The sequence below is a fragment of the Mirounga angustirostris genome, unplaced genomic scaffold (genome assembly GCF_029215605.1).
Source record: "Mirounga angustirostris isolate CCGP_5_RB_7025 unplaced genomic scaffold, mMirAng1.0.hap1 SCAF_6, whole genome shotgun sequence".
Taxonomy (NCBI): Eukaryota; Metazoa; Chordata; class Mammalia; order Carnivora; family Phocidae; genus Mirounga; species Mirounga angustirostris.
The window spans coordinates 25,703,236-25,728,874 of record NW_026991714.1 but is presented as its reverse complement, the minus strand read 5'-3'; the positions used below and the strand labels follow the sequence as shown (position 1 = coordinate 25,728,874).

At 47.6% G+C, this 25,639-nt stretch overlaps 1 protein-coding gene and 1 long non-coding RNA gene across 20 annotated transcripts in view; one reads left to right on the top strand and one right to left on the bottom strand.

Moving 5' to 3' along the window:
- Positions 1-10,131: 10,131 nt before the first annotated feature.
- Positions 10,132-21,529, bottom strand: LOC129045843 (uncharacterized). The gene is made up of 3 exons (XR_008506180.2): positions 20,963-21,529; positions 14,893-14,980; positions 10,132-10,552 (listed from the first exon to the last, which is right to left on the bottom strand). It is a non-coding gene; the product is annotated as an uncharacterized LOC129045843 (long non-coding RNA).
- A 55-nt stretch (positions 21,530-21,584) lies between these two features.
- The window catches only part of NFASC (neurofascin), a 181,561-nt gene continuing 177,506 nt past the window's right edge, over positions 21,585-25,639 (top strand). For 11 of the 19 annotated variants that reach the window (XR_010412210.1, XM_064593947.1, XM_064593951.1 and 8 more), the window contains exon 1: positions 21,586-21,735. Coding sequence is in view for 17 of the 19 variants with exons in the window: in XM_064593947.1 (XP_064450017.1) it covers positions 21,629-21,735 (107 nt within the window). In the remaining 2 variants the exon portion in view is untranslated. Of the gene's footprint in view, positions 21,736-25,639 lie in introns of all 19 variants that reach the window. The other 8 variants (XM_054507929.2, XM_064593938.1, XM_064593937.1 and 5 more) reach the window with 2 other exon arrangements.

Sequence of the window (25,639 nt, the reverse complement as noted above, 5' to 3'; positions counted from 1 at the left end):
AACGTTTTGAAAACGTAAGCATCCGCTCTCGTGAGCTTGTAGGTGCCAGCACAAACACACCCCTGGTGGGCGTTTATCTTGCAAATCGGAGTCTCCCCCTTCCCTGAGGCCTCTGGGAGAGAGCAAGCAAGGTGATTCTCCTCTGCAAGTCCTTTGCTTCCGCCCCCCTTTGAGTCTCGCTACCTCTTGTCCCCAACCTTGAAGCCAGACCCCACGTTTCCAACATCAATGTTCTTCTGCCTCCTAGTGGCAGCTTCTGCCCTCTGCAGCTGCCTGGGAGCTTCCTCACCGCAGGACCCACCAGCGACGTGGCAGGATCAGAGGCTCCCCCGCAAGTTAAGCAATCTCCCCCTCCCACTCCAGCCTTCTGGAACCCGAGTGGGACCGGTTCAGAGCACCCCAGGCTCTCCAGCCCTGCTGCTCCCGCTCCATCCTGGATTCCTAGGTTCTCACTGCCCTCTGCAGTTCCCTCGAGGTATTGATAAGCCGAGGGGCGCCTGGGTGGCTCAGTTGGTTAAGCGACTGCCTTCGGCTCAGGTCATGATCCTGGAGTCCCGGGATCGAGTCCCGCATCGGGCTCCCTGCTCGGCGGGGAGTCTGCTTCTCCCTCTGACCCTCCCCCCTCTCATGTGCTCTTTGTCTCTCTCATTCTCTCTGTCTCAAATAAATAAATAAAATCTTTAAAAAAAAAAAAAAAAAGATAAGCCGAGCAAACGGGTCTTTACGTGGCGCGGTAGCTCCACCCGGTGCCTCTGCCCGGTCAGTGGCCTAGGCACCTACATTGTCGGCCCCCTACTGGGCATCCTTGAGAAGAGCTGCTCTAAGAGAATTCGGACTTAAGTGGTGTGGTTTGTTGCTGGTTTTGCTTTGGGGCCCCATGAGAAACTCTCACCAGTCATCTGCATGAGAGTTGGGCTTCCGGTGACCTCAGAGCAGATGAGAAGAGGAGGGAAAGAGAAAAGACCATGTCAGCACAGCACCAACGCTTCCTCCAGTGGTGGGACCAATAGTCTCACCAGCCGTCTCGCCGCCAGTAGTCCCAAGTAGAACTGAAAGCTCCCGCTTGGGAGAACCCTAGGATGCCCCAAGGCAGTGGTACTCACATCATATTGATCAAGACCCTCAGCAAGACGCGTTTTACAACAAAACAACTGCTGACATGGCCATGATTTCCTATCCTGCCTTTTCCATTAAAAACAAAAACAAAGAAAGCTTGCCGCAACTTAATAAGCAGAATTCACAGCTCATTAATGGGTTATCACCTGCAGTTTGCAAAAACACTGGCTGAGGCCAACCCCTCATTTCAGAGAAGAAACAGAGGGCAAAGAAAGTACAAGTGTGCTTAATAGCAAATCAGGGGCAGATCCAGATCTCGAATTCAGCTCTCTGAGCTCTGCGGCCATCTCACGAGGGAAGGCGTCCTCTGGGCTCTGTCCCAGGGCTTCCTTTGCACTGAAGCCCAGAGACCTCACTCTCTGTGGCCCTGATCCAGTCTGGATCTGACCGCAGGCTCCTTCTGGTGCCTGAAGTCAGGGGTTGTCAGCTGCTGTCTGTCACGTCCTCCCGGATGAACTTCCCCTGTTCCAGCACAAGGTGGCAGCAGACGGAAGCAAACAGCCTCGCTGGTGGAAAGGAAAAAGGCTCCTGACAGGTGCTTTAACCTAGGAGGTAAATGAATTCTATCAGCATCGTCACTTGAGGTCAGAGGCTTAAAAGCAGTATTCTACCAAAGACCTTTGGAATTTACTTACTTTTAGAGGTTCAAGGGTGTAGGGGATACACTTATGACCATATAATGGCCAATGCAATATCTGTTGAAAGAGCCCTGATAGAAATATAAATCTGGGCAATCTTCCTGAAAAGTATTTTGTCATTCTGTTTCAATTTTTTTTAGTGTTCAAGCCAGAAATTCTACCAGTAGGAGTTCAATGCAAGGTACTAATTATATATACAAAGATGTTTGCTACCAAATTATATATCTTTAATTGAAAATATTAAATAATGTCAACATGGAATTCGTTTTTAAATTCTGCTACAACAAAAAAAATGTATACTGTGCAACCATTAGTCATAGCGATGTAGAATGTAAAAGGGAGTGTACAAAGTAGTATGTGTGCAATGAGCCATTCGCATTAAGCGTCCAGGGAGTCTCTTTGTAGTGGGGTGAAGGTGGGGTGCCTTCCTAAAGAGGGTAGTCATTCAGCATCACCTGGGGAGCTTTTCAAACCACACAGCCTTCCCCAACCCTGGCCCCAGTAAACTGATGTGTGCCCCTGGGAACAACAGCTTCCTTTTGAGAATCATTGCTGGGGGTTGCGGGCACAGCAATGCTGGAGGTGTTCACATACCTATTTGCTCTCGGGATGTGCATGCATGTGGGACGTTGGTGGGATGTCCCTAGCATGGCAGCAGGAGTTGTTTCTGGGTGGTGAGATTTTCAAATGATTTTTCAAGAATAAAAACAATACTTTTAATAACTATGACAAAAATACAGTTTGTTTAATCATTCACCTGTTGAAAGGATATCTGGGCTGTTTGGGGGCTTTTGTTATTACAAATAAAGTTGCCGTACACGTTCACATACAGGTTGTTGTGTGAGCATGCTACCATTTCTCTGACATAAATGCCCAAGAGTGCAACTGAGACTTGTTTTATGGCCTAGCATATGGTCTATCCCGGAGAATGCTCTGTGTGCACTCAGGAACAAAGTATATTCCGTTGTTGGCTAGAGTGTTCCATAGATGATGTTGGGTCTGGCTGGTTCATAGTGTTGTTAACGTTTTCTGTATCCTAGTTGATGTTCTGTCTAGTTGCTCTATCTATTTTTGAAAGCGGGGTGTGGAGGTCTCCGACTGTTACTGTTGAATTGTCTGTTTCTTTGTTTCCATCAGATTTTGCTTCGTGTATTTGGTGTTCTGTCATTAGGTGCACCTATGTTTATAATTGTCATATCTTCCTGATGGATGGACCCTTTTGTCATTAGGAAGTGTCCTACTTTATATCTGGAACATTATTTATTTTATTTTTATTTATTTATTTATTTGAGAGAGAGAGAGAGAAAAAAAACATGAGCAGGGGGAGTGGGAGAGGGAGAAGCAGACTCCCCGCTGAGCAGGGAGTCTGATGAGGGGGGATCGAGCTCCCCGGGGCTCTGGGATCATGACCTGAGCTGAAGGCAGATGCTTAACTGACTGAGCCACCCAGGTGCCCCACCATTTTTTATTTTAAGATCTATTTTGTCTGCTATCACTCTGGCTGTTCTAGCTTCCTCATAGTTGCTGTTTGCGTGATGTGTCTGTTTCCATCCTTCCACCTTCAGGATGGAAAGATACGGTTTGTATCTTTCAAAAAATATGAACTGGGTCTCCTATAATTGGATTGGGTGTGTTTTCAATCCATTCTGACAATCTCTTATCTTTATTTGGATTGTCTGATCTACTCATGTTTAATGTTTCATTGATCTTGTTGGATTTACATTTGCAGTTTTACCTTTCATTTTCTGTATGTCTCATGTCTTTTTTGTTCCTCTGTTCCTCCTTTACTGCTTTCTTTTGCATTAAGTGAATCTTTCCAATGTAATGTTTTAATCTTTTAATGATTTTTTTCACTGTTTTTTTAAGCTACTATTGTAATGGTTGTGCTAGGCCTTACCATATACATCTTAACTCATCAGAATCAGCTTCATATTTATACTAGGTTAATTCCAGTGATACATAGAAATGTTACCCCTGTATAGCTCTATTTCATCCCTCCTCTCTTCTTATTAGGGTATTATTGTTGTATAAGGAGCTTTTTTAAAGTACGGATTTCTATATCAAACTAAAAAGCTTCTGTACATCAACAAAATGAAAAGATAATGTACAAAAAATATTTGCAAAGCACATATCTGGTAAGGGATTAATATCCAAAATATATAAAGAACTCATACAACTCAATAGCAAAAAAACAAATGATTTGATTTAAAGATGGGCAGAGGATCTTCAGACAGTTTTCCAAAAGACATACAGATGGCCAACAGGTACATGAAATGGTGCTCAACATCACTCATTGTCAGGGAAATGCAAATTAAAACCACTATGAGATATTACCTCACACGTGTTAACATAGTTTTTACCAACAAGACAAAAAATAACAAGTGTTGGCGAGAATGTGGAGAAAAAGGAACCCTCATTCACTGTTGGTGGGAATGCAAACTGGTTCAGCCACTGGGGAAAACAGTATGGAGGTTCCTCAAAAAAATTAAAAATAGAATTACCATATGATTCAGTAATTCCACTTTTGGGTATTTACCTGAAGGAAATGAAAATTGACTTGAAAAAATATCTGCAGTTAGCCTGGTGATGGGTATTAAAGAGGGCACGTATTGAATGGAGCACTGGGTGTTATATGCAAACAATGAATCATGGAACACTACATCAAAAACTAATGGTGTACTGTATGGTGATTAAGATAACATAATAAAATAAAATTTTTAAAAAAAGGTATCTGCCCCCCCCCATGTTCACTGTAGCATTACATACAATAGCCAAGACATGGAAACAACCTAAGTGTCCATCAGTGGATGAATGGATAAGGAACATGGAGTGTATGTATATAATAGAATATTATTCAGCCATAAAAAGGAAGGAAATCCCACCATTTGCAACAACATGGATAGACCTTGAGGGTGTCATGCTAAGTGAACTAAGAAAGATAAATACTATATGATCTCACGTGTGGAATCTAAAAACACACAAAAAAAGGAAACAAAAAACACCCAACCTGCAGATAGAGAAAACAAATTTGTGGTTGCCAGAGGCTGGGCATGGGAGGGTGGGAGAGAGGGGAAAGGGGGTCAAAAGGTACAAGCTTCCAGTTATAAAATAAATAAGTCCCAGCAATGTAATGTACAGCATGGAGAGTATAGTTAATGATACTTTCTTAAATATTTGAAAGTTGTTAAAAGAGTAGAGCATAAAAGCTCTCATTACAAGAAAAATATTTTGTAATTATGTTTTGGTGATGAATGTTAACAAGGATTATTCTGGTGATCATTTTGCAATATATATAATGATTATATTATATATAATATGTGTGATTATATATAATAATTATGTTATACACCTGAAACTAATATAATATTATATGTCAATTATATCTCAATTTTAAAACTTAAAAAACAATAGGGGGGCCTGACTGGCTCAGTCAGTGGAGCATGTGACTCTTGATCTCAGGGTCGTGAGTTCAAGCCCCACGTTGGGTATAGAGATTACTTAAAAATGAAATCTTAAAAAAAAATTTAAAAACCATTAATAAATAAATGAGTAGTTGCACATGCAAGAACCCTATGAATTGTTAAAAATCAATGGTATTATTATTAATACTGTTATTAAAATCCAGTTCATTCTGACCTTCTCCCTTATTGCCAGTGGAGTAAAATCCAACATTAAAATGTATGAAGCAGGGGTACCTGGGTGGCTCAGCCAGTTAAGCATCTGACTTTGGCTCAGGTCATGGTCTCAGGGTCCTGGGATCGACCCATGTCAGGCACCATGCACACTGGTGAGTCTGCTTGTCCCTCTCCCTCTTCCCCTCCCACCACTCATTCTCTCTCTCTTTCTCATATAAATAAATGTGTGAAGCAGGGCGCCTGGGTGGGTCAGTCATTAGGCATTTGCCTTCGGCTCGGGTCATGATCCCAGGGTCCTGGGATTGAGTCCCGTGGCGGGCTCCCTGATCGGTGGGGAGTCTGCTTCTACCTCTGCCCCTTTCCCCTGCTCCAGCTCTCTCTCTCTCTCTTTCTCATACATAAATAAATAAAATTTTTAAAAAAATGTAAAGCCTAACACCTATATTTCTAGGTATTTGTTCTATCACAAATATAGCTATATTCCTCCATTACTTATCACTACCTTTAAAATTCTGAAAATATATTTTTTAAAGATTTTATTTATTTGAGAGAGAGAATGAGATAGAGAGAGCATGAGAGGGGGGAGGGTCAGAGGGAGAAGCAGACTCCCCGCTGAGCAGGGAGCCCGATGCGGGACTCGATCCCGGGACTCCAGGATCATGACCTGAGCCGAAGGCAGTCGCTTAACCAACTGAGCCACCCAGGTGCCCTGAAAATATTTTTTAAAAGTAAGATTTCTGCCCTCCACCCCCAGACCTACAGAATCAGAACCTGTATTTTTTAAAGCTCCCTGGGTGATTATGATGACTGGCAAGTTTCTAGCAGATGGGGAAAGAGGCCCAGATGTAGCAACAGTCAGACCCCGGGAATGAGAAGCCTGTGCCCAGAGCCCAGGTCTTACAGCTTCCACCCAGTGTTCTTTCCTACACACTGCCGCTTTCCCAAGCGACCCTCCGTAGAAGTTTCTCTCAGTTTCCTGCTCTTGGCTCTTGCTTACTTTTCACACAGGGAGAGGAATAAACTTTTTGTGAATCATTGAGACTTCATGGAAGTTTGAGGGGAAAGTTGAGAATCCTGCACAGATTTGTCCAGGATGACCAACCATTTGTCATGACTCATTCCAGGAAGGGCTTTGCTTGCCCTTGTGTTACCCATGAGGAAATAATCTGGGAAATGAAAGGACATTTCATCTATTCATTTAGCATTTATTAGGTGTCAAGCGTGTGCCAGGAATTGGGGTAGGCATTAGGGATAAAAAGATAAGACACCACTCCTGTTCTCAAGGTGCTATACAAAGAATACATGGAAAATATTTAACCTACTCAGAAAGTTTTATGAAATGATTTTTTTTCATAATTTATATGGTAGCAACACCTAATTTAACCTGAAGTCATTTGGTAGGAAAACCTGACCTGAACTGTCATAAGGCAATGAATTACAGCCTTATTCATCTTGCTTAGTGTGACTATTCATACACTTCACTGCAGAAATATTAACGTGTTTGATTTACAGCGTGCTGCCCCAGACGTCACTGCGGTTGTTACATAATATACAGTATCTGCACCAAATTATCTTTCTAAAATCGAAACAATTCTGAATTCTAAAATACATCTGGCCTAAGGGTTTTTACTCTCCCTGGGGCTTCTGATAAGAGATTGCCCACCTGTGTTTCTTTAAGTTCTTTTGGTCCAGGAGGAATTCCGGAGGTTGGAAGTTCATGGCCATGATGAAGCCAAAACTCCCCAAAAAGAGCCTCTGAATGACTGCTAAGATACAAATACACCACTAAGATACAAACGTAAGAGCACCAGTATTTTTATGTGGGTCAGTTAGGCTCTTTGAACTTCTCCTGTTGCGGAGCACTGGACCCAGCTTGCCTGGGGAACCTTCCAGAGCATCACAACATAATCTGGGATATGGTATGACCAGTTATGAAAATGGTGGCCGAAGGGGACAACCAGACTGCTTTGATCCACGGAGCCAGGACAGTCCCTGTTATGGTTGCTGGGTAGTGACCCTGAGCCTCTGTCCAGGAGTCAGCGCCTGAGTCACTCAGGGCCTGGCAGGAGCGAGCAATTCCCCAAGCAGGTGGGGGCAACCCAGCAATGGCAAATCCAGGGTGAGGACATGTAGAGTCCAGGCCAAGAGGTGGGCAGCAAGGTCCAAACCCTAGACAGGGGGTTCAGAGTTGGGCCCCAGTCCCAGAGAAAGGCACAGGAAGGAGCAAACAGTCAGTCTGAGAAGCTGTCAGGACAAGAGCTCAGTGGATGGAGATAGCACAGATGACCAGGTACCCGGCTGGGATGAAGGTAGGGACTGGGTCTCAGCAGCAAGGCTGCCTGGTTGCTGAGCTGCAGATAAGGATCTATGGCAACCTAAGTCTCTCCCTGCTAAGGTCTGGTTTGGCCTCTGAAATTGGGTATGGACCAGAATCTAAAAATGTTCCTTCTGCAGGCAGAGCATAGCACCGAGGTCTGAAAGTCCACAGGGAAGAGGTATAAGGAATCCCTCCAGGCCTAGAAACCACAGTGACTTGGGTTGGTCCCTGTGCAGTAAAGTATTAACCTTGCCCAAGGAAAGACTTGGTCCTTGCCCAGCTCCTGGGAAGTAACCTCTCAGGCCTTGGAATATTCTACCTGACAAGAGTGTCTTTGTTTACCGGGGTGCTGTGGGTCATACCAGATAGTCTATGCTAATAATGTGATATATGCTGGAGGCCTTGGGCCAAACAGCATCAACTTGACCTCCGGAAGGGCTGAACACCAAGGTCAGACCTACCTACAGGACACCCAGGCCTTGGGTGAGCTTCCCTGGCTGGAAGTACTCTCTACGTGTTGCCACATAACGTTGCTGGGAGAAGTAAGTGCTGTCCCCATGTGTCTAGGGGGAGAGGACGGCTGGAAGTTTGCTCCTGGTCTCTCCTGGGTCCTGCCCTATGCAGCTATCTCCTCCGCAGATTTTAATCTGTTTCCTTCCACTGTGATAAACTGTAACCATGAGTACAACAGTTTTTCTGAGTTCTGTGAGTCCTTCTAGTAAATCACTGAACTTGCAGGTGGTCTTGAGGATCTCCAAAACTGCAGTCCTGGCTTCCTCCCTAAATCAGACTCTCAATCAAACTTGAAAGCCAAGGCCTTCTGTACCATTCTCACTCTTCCACGTGTCTCCCATCCCGAGTCTTCAGTGACCAGCTGGGTGTCCTCTGCAGATCAGTGTGTTGTCGCTGCCAGTCTCATTTCATCCCCAAGGTCGGGGCCCATGGAAGCCAGGACAGCTCCCTGAGCTTTCCACCGGCACCAGTCAGAGGACTCTTCTTCCATTCGTCACCCTTCCGTTCTGGCTTCTGGGCCACTTCCCTACCACAAGTCCAATCTGGGGACAAGAAATGTGTTTTGGATGTAACAGTTTATTAGCAATGACTTCATAAGATCCTATATACCCAACTTGCCTTGATCCCCACCCCGTGGGGAAGCTGTGTGGTCACAGTGAGATCTCCAACAACTCACTTCCCTTCTCCAGGCTTCACTTCCCTAGCTTTTGGGGGAGCAACTACTCATAACTTATAGTGTCTGTGAGTGCTTTACACACTGCAGGGTGATCTGCAAACACACAATGAAATGCTATTCAGCACTAAAAAGAAATGAGCTATCAAGCCATGAAAAGACACGAAGGAAACTTAAATGCATGTTACTAAGTGAAAGAGGCCAATCTGAAAAGGCTACATACTGTATGTTTCCAACTTTGGGACATTCTGGAAAAGGCAACTATGGAGATGGTAAAAAGATCCATGGTTGCCAGGTGGTGGGGTGGGGAGGGGTGGGATAAATTGGTGGACCACAGAGGATTTTTAGGACAGTGGAAACACTTTGTATGATACCATAATGATCGATACATGTCATTATACATTTGTTCAAATCTATACAGTGTACAACACCAGGAGTGGAACTGAAACATAAACTATAGACTTTGGGTGATAATGCTGTGTAGTTCATCAGCTATAACAAATGCACCCCTTTGGTGGGGATGGGGATGGTGGGGGAGGTTGTGCATGTGTGAGGCTGAGGGGATATGCGAAATCTCTGTACCTTCCGCTCCGTTTTGGATTTAAAACTTCTCTAAAAAATTAGTCTTAAGAAAAAAATAGAATGTAGAACAAAGGAACATATTCGTTCATGCTTTTATGAATTCCTGCCCCTAATTCTTTATAAGCATATTTTTAATTGGCTGTAACATAGAGAATTGTTCTTTCCCCTCCACATTAAACATAACACTCTTCTCTCCTGTTCAACAAGGCAAGTCAGCCTTGACCATAAGGTTCCACTTTCACTGTGATCCCTGCCCTTCCCCCATCGTTCTAGGGGCTTTCCTGCCCCCTTGTCCCCTTCTGTGGTTGCCCCAGCTGACCCCTGCGTGAAACAGACACAGCATTCTCATTGATGGAGGGTTTTCCCAGAAAGACCACAGACCAGGTGGTGAGATAGCCCATGCAGTGACTCTAGCAGGTGCCCCAGCCTGATCCCCTCTGCCCCCAACATCTCTAATGAGCTGGAAAACAGAGGGAAATTAACTTCATCAGTATGCAAATGGCACTCCCAGGATCAGGGTCTGTCTTTATTCCTTCACAAGACATCCTCAATCCCTCCTGCATTTGTTCCCTCATCTTGTTCCCCACCCAGCAGAAGAGAGACCAGAAGGATGAAAAAGATTTTGTACCTACTACCCTAAGGTCATAGTAGAGCGACCATATCCCCACACCAGCCCACCTTTAAGAAAAGAAGCAGTTCATAAAAAGCTGAAAACCTAAAATTTTAGCTGAAATAGTCATCAACTTTTGCTTTCTACTTTAAAACAAATCTGCATTTGCTTGAAGGCATCTAGTTTTATTTAAAGGCACAGGCTCTGGAACCATAGCACATGGGTTTGGATCTGGCTTTCCAATTTGCCAGCTGGGAGACCTTGGACAAGGCACTTTATCTCCATTTTCAACCTTCGTTCCCTCATAGCCTTGGTGTAGTGATTCAATGTGTTTAATACGTATCAGATTTCTGGGGTGCCTGGTAGCTCAGTCCATTAAGCATCCAATTCTTGATCTCAGCTCAGGTCTTGGTCTCAGGGTGGTGAGTTCAAGCCCTACGTTGGGCTCCACACTGGGAGTGGAGCTTCCTTAAAAAAAAACAGATAACAAGTTCTTAGGCTGGGGACAGGTACCTAGTAAGCATGACCTGTGTTAGCTATTATTACTTTAACATGAAAATGTATAGAATTACTTAATAGCTAGATTACTAAACTTCCCCCATCCCATCTCTGTCCCCATCAGATGGGAGCAAAAGAACTATGATCCCTGGAGATATACCATGTTCTAGAACCCTTCATACAATACTGATGACCCCATGTTATAAAGCATGGAGCTAGAGAAAAGTTGACCCCAGAGCAAAAATCCCAGTATCTACGTATTTCTTGCCAACTGGCCCCATTTCCTCCCACACCAAGGCTAAAACCCTTTTGCCTGGCACCAAAGCCCAGACCAACCTTGCCTAACTACGGGTTTCCATCACGGTTTCTTACTGCTCCTGAACATCCTAAGGGTAATCATGCCTTGACTAATCATGAAAGGAGCCTTCCCCAAAACTGATATTTTTGAAACATTATTCCTATACCCTAGGGCAATGCACCATAGTAAAATGGAGATTTTCTTTTCTTTTGTAAGGTGAGAAGAGGACTATTTTGAATGTAGGCCCCTTCTCAGACAATTTTAAGAAAGTGCAAATGTGGAATTTGAGGACCTAGAGACCAGTTCCCTTAAAACTACTCTTGTGCACATACTTCTTGAAAAGTCTTCTGCTACCTACAAGGATAGATATGCCCCATTTTGAAGACTGCTATTCCAGAGTACAGGGCCTGAATGCACTAGGCACTCAGTACATTTAAATTTACGTGTCGTGAAGAAGAAACAACAGAATCAAAAGCACAGAGACAAGAAACCCAGGGCAGGTTTGAGGAACAGAAGGCAGTCTGCTCTGGCTGAAGTCACGGGTGTAAGTAGGGAGAATCTTAGGAAGCAAGGCTGGGAGGGAAGGTTGGGGGCAGAGCGCTAGGGCCTTGAATGCCACACTTGAGTGTTTGGGCTTTAGCTTCGTTTTATAGTCACTGAAGAGGCTTAAAGTAGAAGCAGCAGCTGTGGGATGACAACAAGAATACTTTCTTGGGAATCAGAAGTCTTGGGTTCATTTTGCCTTGGTCACTGTGGGACATCAGGGCTGTCCCTCTGAGGCTTCATGTCTTTGGTCAAGTTCCCTAGAAGCAGAGCCTGAGACAGGAATGCAGATGCATATGGCGGAGGGAGGGAGGGAGGGCCTTCAGAGAAGGGGAATGTGGGAAGCATGCTGAAGAGGAGGCTGCCAAACCAGGCTGTGTCTCAGGTGAAGACTTGGCCTCATCCACCGATGCTCTGGATGTGACTCACATGACAGTAGTCACATGACAGTAGGCCCCGAGCAAGGGGCCAGGCCTTGGACACTGCAGGCACTATCGGCCACTGTAACCTGCAGACATCTCAGGGAGAGGTGCTCCCTTCAGCCAGAGCTGGCCTCCAGAGGACACAGGCATCAGCCATCGTCATTCCTGTCCCACTCACGGCGGCGGGGGTGGGAGTGCCAGCCACTGAGGTGGGTATGCACAGTTAGTGCCAATATCTACCACATCTGGCTGCCTCTTCTATAACACAGGCATAACACACTGACCTCACTGAGGGTGCTGTGGGAGCCAGGACATAGAAATTCTAAGCTGGGGGTCTATGATCTTGAGGTTATTTACATCTATGGTATTGATAGCGTGGAGATACTCTATCACGGGGAGCTTCGGCACAGCTTTTCCCAACTCCGTGCTCAATGACCTCCTCATGCTGCTACCTTGAAATCGACCGTGGTGGGAGAATTTACACCACAGAAACTGGAAAACGCTACTAATCAGGGCTTCTCTTTTTTTCTCAGTGAACCAATATTAAACATTTACCGATACATCACTGCTGCAGACCAATTCATTCCCCCCAACACACAAAAATATGCACACAGTGGTCAAATGCCTGTTTAAGAGAAGGTTCTCTCTGGCTAAGGAGAGGGGTGGTGTTTGTTCTTGTATTTTTTTTTTAAGATTTTATTTATTTATTTATTTAGAGAGAGATAGAGCATGCACACAAGCAGGGGGACGGGCAGAGGGAGAGGGAGACAGAGAATCTCCAGCAGACTCCCCGCCTAGCGTGGAGCCTGACCAGGGCTCCATCCCAAGAGCCTGAGATTATGACCTGAGCCAAAATCAACAGTCAGACACTTAGGTGCCCCATGGATTTTTTTTTTTTTTTTTTAGATTTTATTTTTAAGTAATTTCTACACCCAACATGGGGCTCAAACCTACAACCCTGAGATCAAGAGTCACATACTCCACTAACTGAGCAGCCAGGCGCCCTGTTTGTTCTTGGAATTTTTAAAGCTTGGTGTTAGTGAGGGAGGAAACTGTGGGGCAGGGGGGGTGGGGGGGGTGGGGGTGTTCTCCTCTACCAAACACACGCCTTTGCAGGTAGGATCTACCTGGTCATGGTACTTGGTCCCTATGAAGCAAAAAGAGCTCATGGCCCATGAAAACTTCTCAGGTGCTTGGAATAATGTTAAATTATGGCCATTTACCAATTCCTTTAAAATGCACTCTTGTGTCTAAAAGCGTGTGGTCCCCCCTTATTTAAGCCCCAGCCTCAAAGACGGAGTGAATGATAGGACTCTTTCCGAGCCAGGAACTCCCTAGTGGGAAGATAGCATTTTCCCCGGATCCTAACACGTAAGAACTTGAAGAAGTTAATCCATTTGGAGCCCTGAGAGGGAGTAAGATTTCATTATTAAGGTTATTGTATTTACAAAGCCATTGTTATTTGATAGACAAATTCTTTGTCGTAAATGAACCCTTAGAAGACCCTTAACGGGAAGCCTGCACAAATGTTTATGAAATTGTGACAAGTCTTGTGTTGAGAAGCACACGCTGTCCCATCTGCCCAGTCAGATCCACCCCCCTGGGGCCACCCACCCGGAGGAGGTGGGAGGCAGGAGGCCACCCATCTTGGGCCTGGCTGAGCACTGAGCTCAGGTGTAAAGCTTACAGACAGGAAATGCGGATGCTTATTTAAAACATCCTCCTGCTCACCTCCCGGGGGTTCTGTGCTAATAAATTGGCATTAATAAGATAAACTAATTGGGGGTGGCCTGGCTCACAGGCCAGGCTCTCAGCTGCTACCTCCTGGCTCCCAGTGCTGGCAGCCAGCAGGAATCGTGCCGGGGGTGAGGGGCGGGGTAGGGGATGGGGAAGAAACAGAGGAGCCCGGGATCTGGAACACAAGACCCCTGGTTTGCTGCAAACCACAGGTGATGTGTTCTCTGCTTTTCCCCAGCCCGCTGATTTGGGTCCGGTGCAGAAGGAAGCACTCTTGACCATTTGGATGTATAGTCCCCTTGGCAGAGTAACATCATAGCCCATAGGAGATGGACAGGATGGAGAGACACAGAAACCACATTTTCCTGATAGAAAACTGAGACACACGGTCACCGGATATTTATACATTTGCTGTGTACAGAGGCAGCATCCGAAAGATAGTTTGGAGGTTGAAATGTTGCAATGGATGGGACATTGCAATGGTTTATGGAAAACAATAGGGAAGACCATTGTAAATCTTACCTTACCCAGAAAATCAGTGGCTCCATGTTAGAGATCTTCTGTCGTTGCTACATGAGGACAAATATTTTCTTTGGCTATGTTTTGATACCTGGCATGATTATTTCTGGCTGCTATGTTTATTTCTCTAAGAAATAATTCCAGCAAAGTAATGTCCATTTCAAATATAAGTAGGGAAACACATTAGTTTTCAGGCTGTAAGGACAACCAGACTTCTTTATATTTTTTTCCTTTGGTCTGTTCAATTTTTATATATTTGACAATACCTAATGGCAATCCGCTTACTTCATTTAGCCCATATTTATTCAAGGGGGCATTCTTTATAGTGTACTTCTAGATGGTCTCATGCCTGTCTTAGATTACAAATGTCTGTGTAATTCTTTGACCAGCAAGGAGCACAGCACTGCATGTAGGGAGGTACTTCGAATGACCCACTCTGAACAATTTTTTTTTATCTTAATTTAAATTTAAATAGTCACATGTAGCTAGTGGCTGTCATCATTCCACACTACGATCTATGTTCACCACAGCTCTGCTTTACAGGATTCCCTGCTCTCAGGAAACTTCCAGTCTAACAGGGAAGACACACATATAAGGAAACACGGTGCGATGAGTGCAGGGAAGGAGCATTTATCGTGTGCACTGCTGCCCAGATGAGAGGCTGGGTCTGGCAGAAGGAGAGAGTTTTTCCCACAGGAATTGTGTTTAAGCTGGGTCTTAAAATAGTAGTACACCACAAAGTTAAAATGAGTGAGAAGGTTTAGGAAAAGAAGTTGTTTAATGTATCTTACCCATTTGATCGTGATGACACGGATGCCCTTGTGGTTAGCAGTGATGATCACTCTGAAGGCTACTCATACAAGTAGGTTTGCAAGACAACTGCAAAAGAGAAAGCTCCTTTAATTTTTTTTAAAGTTTTATTTAATTAAGGAATCTCTACACCCCATGTGAGGTTCGAACTCACGACCCTGAGATCAAGAGTTGCATGCTCTTCCAACTGAGCCAGCCAGGTGCCCCATTTTTAAATATTATTTTTTTTTTTTTAGTTTTAAGAAAAAGCTCCTTTGACAAGGGTTTTCTAAATGCCAGGATTTCCTAGCTGGGGAGGGACTGTGTTCATTCTCCTGTTTGGGGACAGGAGCAGAAAGCAACCTGCCTGGAAGATCAGTCCTTAAAGGCCCCTGGAAAACCAAGGTTTCATACATTTAGAGAGAGAAAGAGTCTGAAGCTGAGCTTGTCTTCTTGCCAGCTGGCTGGTGGGAAGTCAGAGAGAGAGAAATGTCCGCTTTCCCTACTATTGCTGGTAAACAGGTGGAGGCCTTCCACTGCAGTAGAGAACAGCTCCAAAAAATCCTTCTCTAATACACTGATGCAGATGCAATTTGCCCCAAATGATCATTGCAGATAGTCTTAAAGGGGAAATGTGCCCTGTGTGACTCCACTCTGCCTCACTCGGAACAGGGACTGGGCTAGGACACGCCCCTAGACTCGGGGCTGGCTGCCTGCTCTTCCGGGACCTCTCCTCCTCTCCACCTGCCTCCTTGTTTACTGCCCAGTCTACTGGGAATGGAATGTCACCTGCCTAGGGTAGAAGACTAATTCCATGTACTGGGGGAGGGCCCTGCATCTGGGAGCCAACAGCTTGGTGATCAGAAGCTCAGTTCTGCCCTCAGCAGTACTGGGCAGGAGGCTAATCCAAAGGAGATTTTATTTTTTATTTTTACATTCCAAAGCAGGAAGTGGGGAAGCAGGTGGAAAGATGCTCTCTAGCCTAGAACGGGGTGGGGAGCAGAAAAGGCTAGGTACCTAAGCATGTGCCAGATGTGGGGGCAATAAAAGGGTTGGGGGAAGCATGGGGTCTCCATCCGTATGGCTGTTGAGGACCACCAGCACTGTGGGGTGGCCAAATGGGAGAAGGATCAAGGGCAGTCTCCTGGTTCCTTCCCTCCTTCCCTCAATTCTATATATAAATTGAACTGTGCTCTTCCCTCTTGGCCTATAGGGAGCAGGGAGGAGATGCTGAGGGAGAGACAAGAGGAGAGGCTTGTCTATCATGGCTTGTATCTTCTTGGAGGATCTATAAGAAACCGGGGCTCCCTGGATGCTTCTCCCATCAGCTTTCTCTGCACCTGCCTTCCTGCCCTCCTGCATTGTGAGGGACATAGATTACGGGAACTTTCTATTCCGGGAACTCCTTCTATTGTCCCTTTGAGCATGCTCCTCACCTTGCTTTCCTATGTTTTCATCCGCCCACCTTGCTGTCGCTGAGTGTGGCCATCACTCTGCTCTTGTTCTTCCTCATGGTGCCAGAACTTCTTCCCTACAGCACTCGTCCCCAGTGGGTCAGTGTAAGAGAGTGTGGTGAACTGGGAAGGGGGCACACTCTGGAGTCTCTGAGATCTTTGTGCAAATCCCAATTCCACCCTTTACCATCTTTAAAGTTAGCAGCAGCCCCCAAGACCACCCTCACTTCTGACATCACTTGCAAGCTTGGGCATTCCCAAGACCACCGTCGGGTTCTATAAGGTGCTAGTAGAACATCCAGAACTCACCGGAAGCTAGAACACCCAGTTATGTTTTATTACAGTGAAAGGATACAGATTAAAGTCAGCCCAGAGAAGAGGCACATGAGGCAGAGTTCAGGAGAGCTCCACATGCAGAGCTTCTAGCTGTCCTCTCCCCATGGAGACCTGGAGATAGCACTACGTTCCAGGTACGTGTTGCCAACCAGGGAAGTTCACCCAAGCCTTAGTGTCCAGAGTCTTTACTGAGGTTCAGTCATGTAGACATGGCTAACCACCCGTGTAGCTAACCTTTGTTTCTAGCCTCTCTGGAGGTTGAGCTGATACGTGCCCGAAGCACCCACCATAAATCACGGTGTATGCATAGACTACCTAGCGTGGCCTCAGGCCCCCAGGTAAAGACACTTTTATCAGGCAGGACATCCCATGGGTTCAGAGATGACCTCCCAGAAGCCAAGGGCAAGGCTAGACCTCTCTTCGGGCCAGGTTAATCCTTGACCACATCTCATCTGTGTGATGTTGAGATCTTCCTAGCCTCACTGGGTCTCTCTTTCCTCATCAGCACACTGGAGGCAATGACCACCAAACTTCCTGGGTTTTTGTGACGACTAAGTGATATGACAGATGTAAAGGGCCTGGTATGTGAGAGGCTTTAATGAAAATTAGGTCCCTCCTGATATCCTCCAAGTGCTCAGTTCTCATCTAAACTGGCCCAGGGCATCACTCCCTCTCTCCTCTTCCCACCCCTTATACCAACTTACTTTCCCCCAGAAAAGGGTAATACCCTACATGTTGTTATTAAGCTGTTCTTCTTTTTAAAAAGATGTGTGTGCATTTTTTTTTAAGTGGCTCCATACCTCTTCATTGCACAAATTAACACAACATATCAGATCATTGCCCTCTGGATGGGCTACAGAGAACACCCCTATGCATACGCATCTTTGTGACTTGTGCTAGTGTTTCTACAGCCTGGATTCTTCGAGGTGGCACTGATGGGGTTAAGGGTCTATTCAAAGTCTTGATGGAACTGCCAAACTGTTCTCCCTAAAGCCTGTATGAAGTTAAGCCTCTACCCCAAATGCATGGAACAGCCAGTTTCCCCATACCTTCTGAGGGCCATGTGCAGGAGAGTGGCTTGGAGGGCATAACAGACACTGCCGAGGCCTAGCCCTGTCCCTCTGCTTCCACCATCCCTATGCATGCCCAGTGTCCTACTGCATCTGAGACTCAGTGCATGGGGCTTTCTCTTCACTTGAGCCTGGGGTTAGGCAGGGCTTTTGCCATTGATTGGGAGCAATGACATGCTAGGGGATATGAAAGTCATTGGTGACTTGCCATTTACCAGGAGACAGGACACAGTGAGTAGGGTTTCAGGTCTAGGGTCAACAGAGTCCATGCCCACTGGGGTTTCAGCCAGAACTCAAAATACAAACTCAGGGAAGAAAAGGAAGCAGGAAGGCCAGATGAATGTCTGGAAAGAAAAAAGCAACTACTGTCTGCCCTTGGCACCGAGAAGTTCTGTTCCTGACATACTAGCAGAACAGCCTGTACCTGAAGGCCTGCCTTCATCCCCGGTGTCCATCACCAGCAGATGGTGTCCCCTGATCAGGATGGGCCAGTGGCTGGGGACACTGAGGCCAAGGAAACCCCTGCCTCCTCCCCATCTGGGCATCTGGGGGCCTTACACTCCCATTAGGCCTGTACTTTACTTCTTTATGCTAAGGCCATGAGGTAGGAGCTCCAGTTCAGTTTGAACCAGCAAATCACTGCATGATTCCTCTCTGTGTCATCTTCTCTTTAGGACTCGGTTATCTCAGCTATTAAAAAAAAATTAAGGGGCGCCTGGGTGGCTCAGTTGGTTAAGCGACTGCCTTCGGCTCAGGTCATGATCCTGGAGTCCCTGGATCGAGTCCCGCATCGGGCTCCCTGCTCGGCAGGGAGCCTGCTTCTGCCTCTGACCCTCCCCCCTCTCATGTGCTCTCTCTCTCTCATTCTCTCTGTCTCAAATAAATAAATAAAAAAAAAAATTAAGGAAAGGAAGAGAATTAGTAGCTAACATTTGTGCAGAGCACTTGGTTTACAAAGTTTCTTATCTCCTTGGTCCTCACTTTATCCTCACTTTACAGATGAGAAAAGTAAGTCATAGAGGGATTAGGTGATCTGCCCATGTTCACCCTGCTGGTCAGCCAGGACTTTCCTGGAAAATCCTGTGTTTCTTCAACTTGCCCATACTGGAAGATTCTAACATTGTATATCTAAGATTTTTAGGGCCTGCCCTAAAATAGTGAAGTAGTTTTAAGTAGGAGCCTTCAGACACGTCTGGGTTTTGAACCATTAGTTGGGCAGGTTACTTGAGCTTTGGGTTTCTCCTGTTGAATAATTAATAAGGCAATATTTGTTAAGTGTTTATTATATGACAAACATTGTGCTACATGAATTATTTTGCTTATCCTCACAACAACTCTATGAGGTAATATAATTACCCCATTTTCCAGATGAAGAAACTGAGCCTGACGAGGTCAATAGCAGTGTCCTTCACATAGAGAAACCAATAGAGATTGGAACCTGTCAAAATGCTCCAGAGAGAATCTTCAAGGATATAAAACTGATAGACTCTCTGGCAGTTTTGAACATATGGATAGAGACAATTGATGGAAAATTTAGAGTTGAATTATAATTACCGTACATAAAACAAGGAAACAAAACATGATAATTACTAAGTCCAGAAAAAAACACAGTTTGCAGGAAATGAAAAAGTCAGTTGTGAATAGTATTTAAGTTGTCATAATAAATATTTCTTTTGATATAACCAATATCAAGATGTGACTAAATTGGGAGGTCGGGAGGGGGACAGGAAGGCTATGTGAGAGATGAAGGCAGGGCTGAAAGAGTGTCTTTTATAGGGTTTTCACTATTCATCAAGAGATAATGCCTAAACCAGAAGCAAGAAGTAGCAATTTAGCATGTTGTTTAGAGATAGGGAGGAAAAGAGCCAAAGAGGGCACCTGGGTGGCCCAGTTGGTTAAGCAACTGCCTTCGGCTCAGGTCATGATCCTGGAGTCCCAGGATCGAGTCCCACATCGGGCTCCCTGCTCAGCAGGGAGTCTGCTTCTCCCCCTGACCCTCCCCACTCTCATGCTCTCTCTATCTCATTCTCTCTCTCAAATAAATAAATAAAATCTTTAAAAAAAAAAAAGAGCCAAAGAAACAGCTCAGAAGAGTTGAAAGTGATGGCTTCTGGAGAGGGCAGAGCAGGAGGGAAATGTATTTCATAAGAAATCCCATAGAATGATTGACTCTGATTCAGCTATATGCTTGTATAGCTTGAATATTATTTCTTTAAAAGAAATAAAAGGAATATAAGTAAATTGCCCAAGTTGACCCAGATCTGACGTGGGGGAGGTGGGATTTGAACCCCAGCAGGCTGCCTCCGAGTTGATGCTACGGTCATTGCGCAATACAGCCTATAAAATACCTACGTCCTAGTGCTGTAAAAGGCAAGTGACTGATATATATAAGAAACCCAGCGGCTAAGGGGCAGTAAGTGGTTAGAAAAGAAAAATTAGGGCGCCTGGGTGGCTCAGTCGTTAAGCGTCTGCCTTCGGCTCAGGTCATGAGCCCAGGGTCCTGGGATCGAGCCCCACATTGGGCTCCCTGCTCAGCGGGAAGCCTGCTTCTCCCTCTCCCACCCCCCCTGCTTGTGTTCCTGGTCTCGCTATGTCTCTCTCTGTCAAATAAATAAAATCTTAAAAAAAAAAAAAAAGAAAGAAAAGAAAAGAGAAATTATTTTCTTTCTCCTGTTGAGCTAGCCACGTGGACACTTCTGGTAAGGAAGGGAGGGGTGTCCTGCCCTGGGTTCAGGCCTGAGGGGCCCTGGTGCTCTGAAGCACTTTTCTCTAAGTTCTCTAAGTGTCCCTCCAGTGCCTGGGGACAGTGTCATCTGGATGGGGCTCCCCAGTTTCCAGATTCTCCCCTTCAGAGAATTTTCCAACGCTGTACATTCCCTCCTGCCTCTCCCCAACGGCATTGGCCAGACACCCCCAGAAGCCCCAAGACTGGCTGCTACAGGGCCATCCCAGGGCCTGTGGTCAGAGGACTGTGTGAGGTCAGGCTGCCAGAATGATGCTGAGAAAAGATTTTGAGTGAGATCAGATTGTTCATATAGACGAGGGTCCTGCAGAAACTTTTGCCCAGGGTCCCGGACGCCCACCGGCAGCTATGCTCTCAGGCCCTGCCGTATGGACCTTCCTCTGTTTCCCATGACACAGTCCTTATCCAATAGCTCTGATTGCAGGTCTCAAAGCAGCCAACGGGAAGAGCGGAACATTTTGTCAGTTACCTGGAGGATTCTGTCCTCAACTTTTCACTGTTCAGTGGAGGAGGACACTGAGGAAGTGTCATGTCCTTGTGAGAGACAGTCACAGCGCCAGGAATAACACTGAGATCTCTGGCCTCCCAGTCACTGGATTTCTTCCACCCTATCTCAAGTTTGGGACGGGGCCTGGGCCCCCATAGGGCAGAACAAAATCTCCCGTTTTTAAAAGACCACGCTAAGCCCCAGCAGGAATCACAACTTTCTTACATCCCCAATCCGGGATCCAACAATTCTTGTCAACTAACGTCCCTGGAGAGCCTACCCCAAGCGAGCAAGCCTCCCTGGGAACACAAGCTCTCCGACACATTTCTGCCTCCAAGAAGTCAGTCTGATGGTGGAGGGGCATTTACAGGACAAAACCGGATACCGCGGGGGCTTCACGGACGCTCCTTTTCAATGCCCGTGGCTGGGTGAGGAGAGAAAGCAGGAGCTTGCGTCCCCCGCCCGCGGCGCAGGCCTCGCGAGCCGCTCCCCGACGCGCCGGGCGGAACGGCGCCCGGAGCATCTTCCCCCGCCCTCCTCCGTCCGGGTCCCCGCTCGGCGCGCGAAGGGAGGGGCGCGGGGGCGCGCACGCAGGGTGGCGGGGCGCGCCGGCCGCCCGGGGACGCGCACGGGCTCGTCTCTGCCCTAATGCGGCGGCTGGCGGCGAGAGGCGCTGCAGGGGACGTGGGAGAAGTGGCGGCGCCGGCGGCGGACAGCACCGACTGCGCCCAGGGCCGGAGCCCGCGCCCTCCGAGGTAGGCGAGCGCGGATACCGGAAGGGTGGGGGGTGCGGTAGAACGGGGGTCGTGGAGACGCATCTAGCGACACCCCCTTGTTCCCGCCCTCCTCTGCCCGTCTCCGTCCCCCGACCTGTCCCCACCCCCCTCGGACCATATCCCCGTCCCTTCTCGTCTTCACACCATCACCTGCCCAGAATCCATCCCCGTCCCTTCTCGTCTCCACACCATCACCTGCCCAGAATCCATCCCCAGTGGGATATCTGCACCCACCCCCATTCAGCTCCCACCCCCCTACCTACCCCAACACCCTTAATGTCTCATTGGCGGCCTCCCCTCCCCCTTCCTGCATCCTCGACCTCTTCCCCTTGCCTTCTGTCCCTGCCTCATCCACAGCCCTGCCCTTATACCTGTTTACCTCCACACCCCGCTTTGTATGACCCCATCTTTCCTACCCCTCCCGTCAGCCCCTCTCCTTGGCCTCCCCTGTCCTCATCCCGATCTCGTATCCCCATCACTCCGTGTGCCTGTCTCTCCATCTGCTCCCTCAGTTTCTGTCCTCCCCAGGTGCCCCTGCACACCCTGTCCTAGCCCCTTCCCAGCCGCCTCTTGGTTTCCTTCTGCACCGTAGTCCCTCTCAAGAACCCTATCTTCCTCTCCTGGGCTGTTAGCTGGCCTGCCACCCATCACCTTTCCCATTCGCCCTTCCTGGTGCTCTGTGTAGCCACACGGCTTGTCCTGAGCCCCCATCACCTGACACGGGGCCTTCCTTCCCTGCTTGGGGAGGCCTGGGGCTCTGAAGGCCCTATGTACCCGCAGTTGCGGGATCCACTTATAACCCCTTTCTGCATGTTTGATCCAGTTCACGGTTTGGGGGTGGAGGATGCTGCGGGCTAGTAGGCCTCTTATGTTCCTCCTCGGCCACCCTCTTCCCCTAGCTGTTCAGGTTTGTTTCCTAGATGGACTGGGGGAGGGAGTGCTAAGCATAGGGAAACTAGGTTGGGCAAGAGGCAGGGTCCAAGGGAATGGCTGAGAGCCTCTTCCTGGTCCTGTTCTGAGCCCTGGGATGCAAAGGCCTGGATGCGGAGCCCCACTGGAGGGTTGGAGAATTTTGGATTTTAGAGAGAATTCTTCCTCAGCCTCCAAGTCAGCACTTTGGCATCAGGCGCTGTCATGAGTGCGGCCCATGGGCTGGGCTGAGAGAGGGCAGAGTGCTGAATCACCTAGACTCTGGTCCCCATGGCAACCCCTCCTCTGCCCTGAGCCAGGTTCTGCTCCTGAGTCCTTCCTTGGCATTTGGCAGTGGGCTGTGTGTGTGTGTGTGTGTGTGTGTGTGTTGGACAGAGATGCCTCCTCCCTCAGTCTGGAGGAATGGATGACAGTGCCCCTTTCCAGCCTGTCTGTCTGCCTGGGATGAGGGCCTGATGTATCTTATCTACCCTTGGAACTGTGATGAGCCCTGCTGGGGCCCAATCAAAGCTCCAGCAAGGGGGCAGACTGCAGACCTTTGAGACATGGCTGGGCAGGAGTTGAATTGTTTGTATGGGGCCAGAGACTGGCAGGTTCAGAACCCACTGAACTTGAGACATGAGTAGGAGAAGCCCAGGGAGAATGTGTGTGGTGAGTGGAAGCTCCCGAGGATAGGGGCCATACCAGCTGTGGGAGTGGGGAGCCGGGAGAAGAGGGAAGGCAGAGACCTGTCCTCCCCTCTGGTTTGGGGATGGTTAGATCTGGTGGAATTGCACTGCAGGAGGAATTGAAGGAAATGCGGGGGGGGTGGGGGGGTGGGGGTGGTGGTGTCATTCTAACCTTTTGTCTTGACCAAGTTGGCACTTCTTTGTGTGTGTGTGTGTGTTGAGAAAACTGATGGGTTTTCCTTTTTTCCTTTTTTTCTTTTTCTTGAGTCGCACTTCTGAGGGGTTAATATCTTCCCCTTTGGATTCAGCTGAAAGTGTGTGTGTGTGTGTGTGTGTAGATAAAGAATGAGAATAGCACAAATGAGGAAAAAGACTCATTCACATTTAACCCCACAATTGAGTTTGCTACCTCGGACAGGGAATGACAGCCCAATTCCTGTCTTGGGAACTTCGGCTAAATCCCCAGGGCTTAAATTAGGGGTTAAGAGCATATTGCTGATGGGTTCTGTCCCATCTCTCTAGGAGTCCGTCACTTTAGAAATCCAAGTGTTTGGACTCCAGCTCACGTGCGACAACCCTGAAGGGGACTTAGGCACTGCCTGGTGGCGGGGGGGGGGGGGGGGGCGTGCGTCTAGGGGGATGGCTGTCCTACCCTTTGTCACCTTTCTGCGCCCCTTCCCCTCATAGGGGGCGGGGCGGGAAGCTGCCCCAGGCGTTTCCTGGCCCGGGGAGGAGGCAACACCTGGAGCTGTCCGGGAGAGCTGATTGGATTAAGGTCCTGACGTTGAAATGCTTGATTGGGGCTGAGGTTATGTGGGGGATTCTGATAACAATGTACATATTTTGCTGGTTCTGCGCAATGAATCTCACCCCACATCCCTTGTTTGGCATCACAGAGGCTTCGCAGAGATAAACCAAGGCACACAGAAAGATAAACCAAGGCACACATCACCTGCCCAGAATCCATCCCCAGTGGGATATCTGCACCCACCCCCATTCAGCTCCCACCCCCCTACCTACCCCAACACCCTTAATGTCGGCCGGCTCCCCGGAGAGCTGGAGCGAGGTGAAGAGAGCTCCCCGTGGGCTGAAGCAGATTGGCCTCCGGGGCTGCTGTGTTCAGGGGCACTGGGAGGAGGAGGCTGCTCTCTGGGGTGGGGGGAGTTCTGGCTTGGATGTCTGAGGAGGAGGTGCAGAGGGAGGTCCCTTTCCTGCAGTGACGGAGGGACAGAATTCCAAGGCTCCCATCACTCTGTTGTTGCATCTTGTTCCCTTCCCTTGGTACCACTGTCCTCCAAGACCATCCGAGAGCTGGGTTGTGAGGATCATCACTTAGTCTTTAGAAAAAAGAAATCCTTAGGACACCAGAAGGCCAGAAGAGGGGGAAGCAGAGAAGTTCAGTCCTCAGTCTGTTTGGCCTGGAGGACTGGGGGCGGGGGGTGGGGGGTGGGGGTGAAGAGAAGTGAGAAGAACTTAAGGCCGGCTACATACTTATTTATTTAGCAAATACAAATGAACCCCACAGTGTGCTGTTCTGCTCCGTGTGGGGATTGTAGGGATGAAAAGTGAGGCAGCGTCTGGTCTCTTAGAGCTCCCACTGTCGTGGAAAAGAGAGACAAGTAAACAGACAAATGCCACAGATAAGCTTGAGTGAGAACATCTGGACAAGGATGTTGAGAGGCAGATCCTTCATTCCCGTGGTATCCGCCCCTCTCCTCCAGAACCATGAAGACGACTGGGTGATTCTTTCCAGAAGAGTAGGTCAGGTCTGGCCCTGAAGTTGACTAAGGAAAAGGATGGAAGAGGAGGTGACATATATAAGATATTACCAGTTCCCTGGCTTTAGGGGGAAGAGAAATGTCCCTTGGACAGTTGAACCCAGTGACTGGGTGCTGCCCTAGCCTGATGGGAGGAGGGACCCAGAGGGAACTCTCGGACAAGATCAAGGCTACTCAACTCTCCCATTTCCATCTCCTAAGCCCTTGTATTTTAGGGGCAAATTGTGGTCTGGGTATGCTTAGAATGTTAGAGGGAGTCAGAGGAAAAGAATCCCAGTCTGCCCTCCGGGAGCTCACTATCTGATGGGGAAGCAGCAAGTGACATGCACAGGTACATGCTCAGAAACAAGATAAGTAGGAAAATCAGGAGCTCTGGTATGTGGGGAAGGGTCTTGGAGTCCTGGGGAGGTCAGAGTCAGGTGGGAGTCATCAGAGAAGTCCCGATTGGGGAGGGGGGTGGTTTTGAAGTTATACTCTTGAGCACAGGTCACCATGAACATCCATATT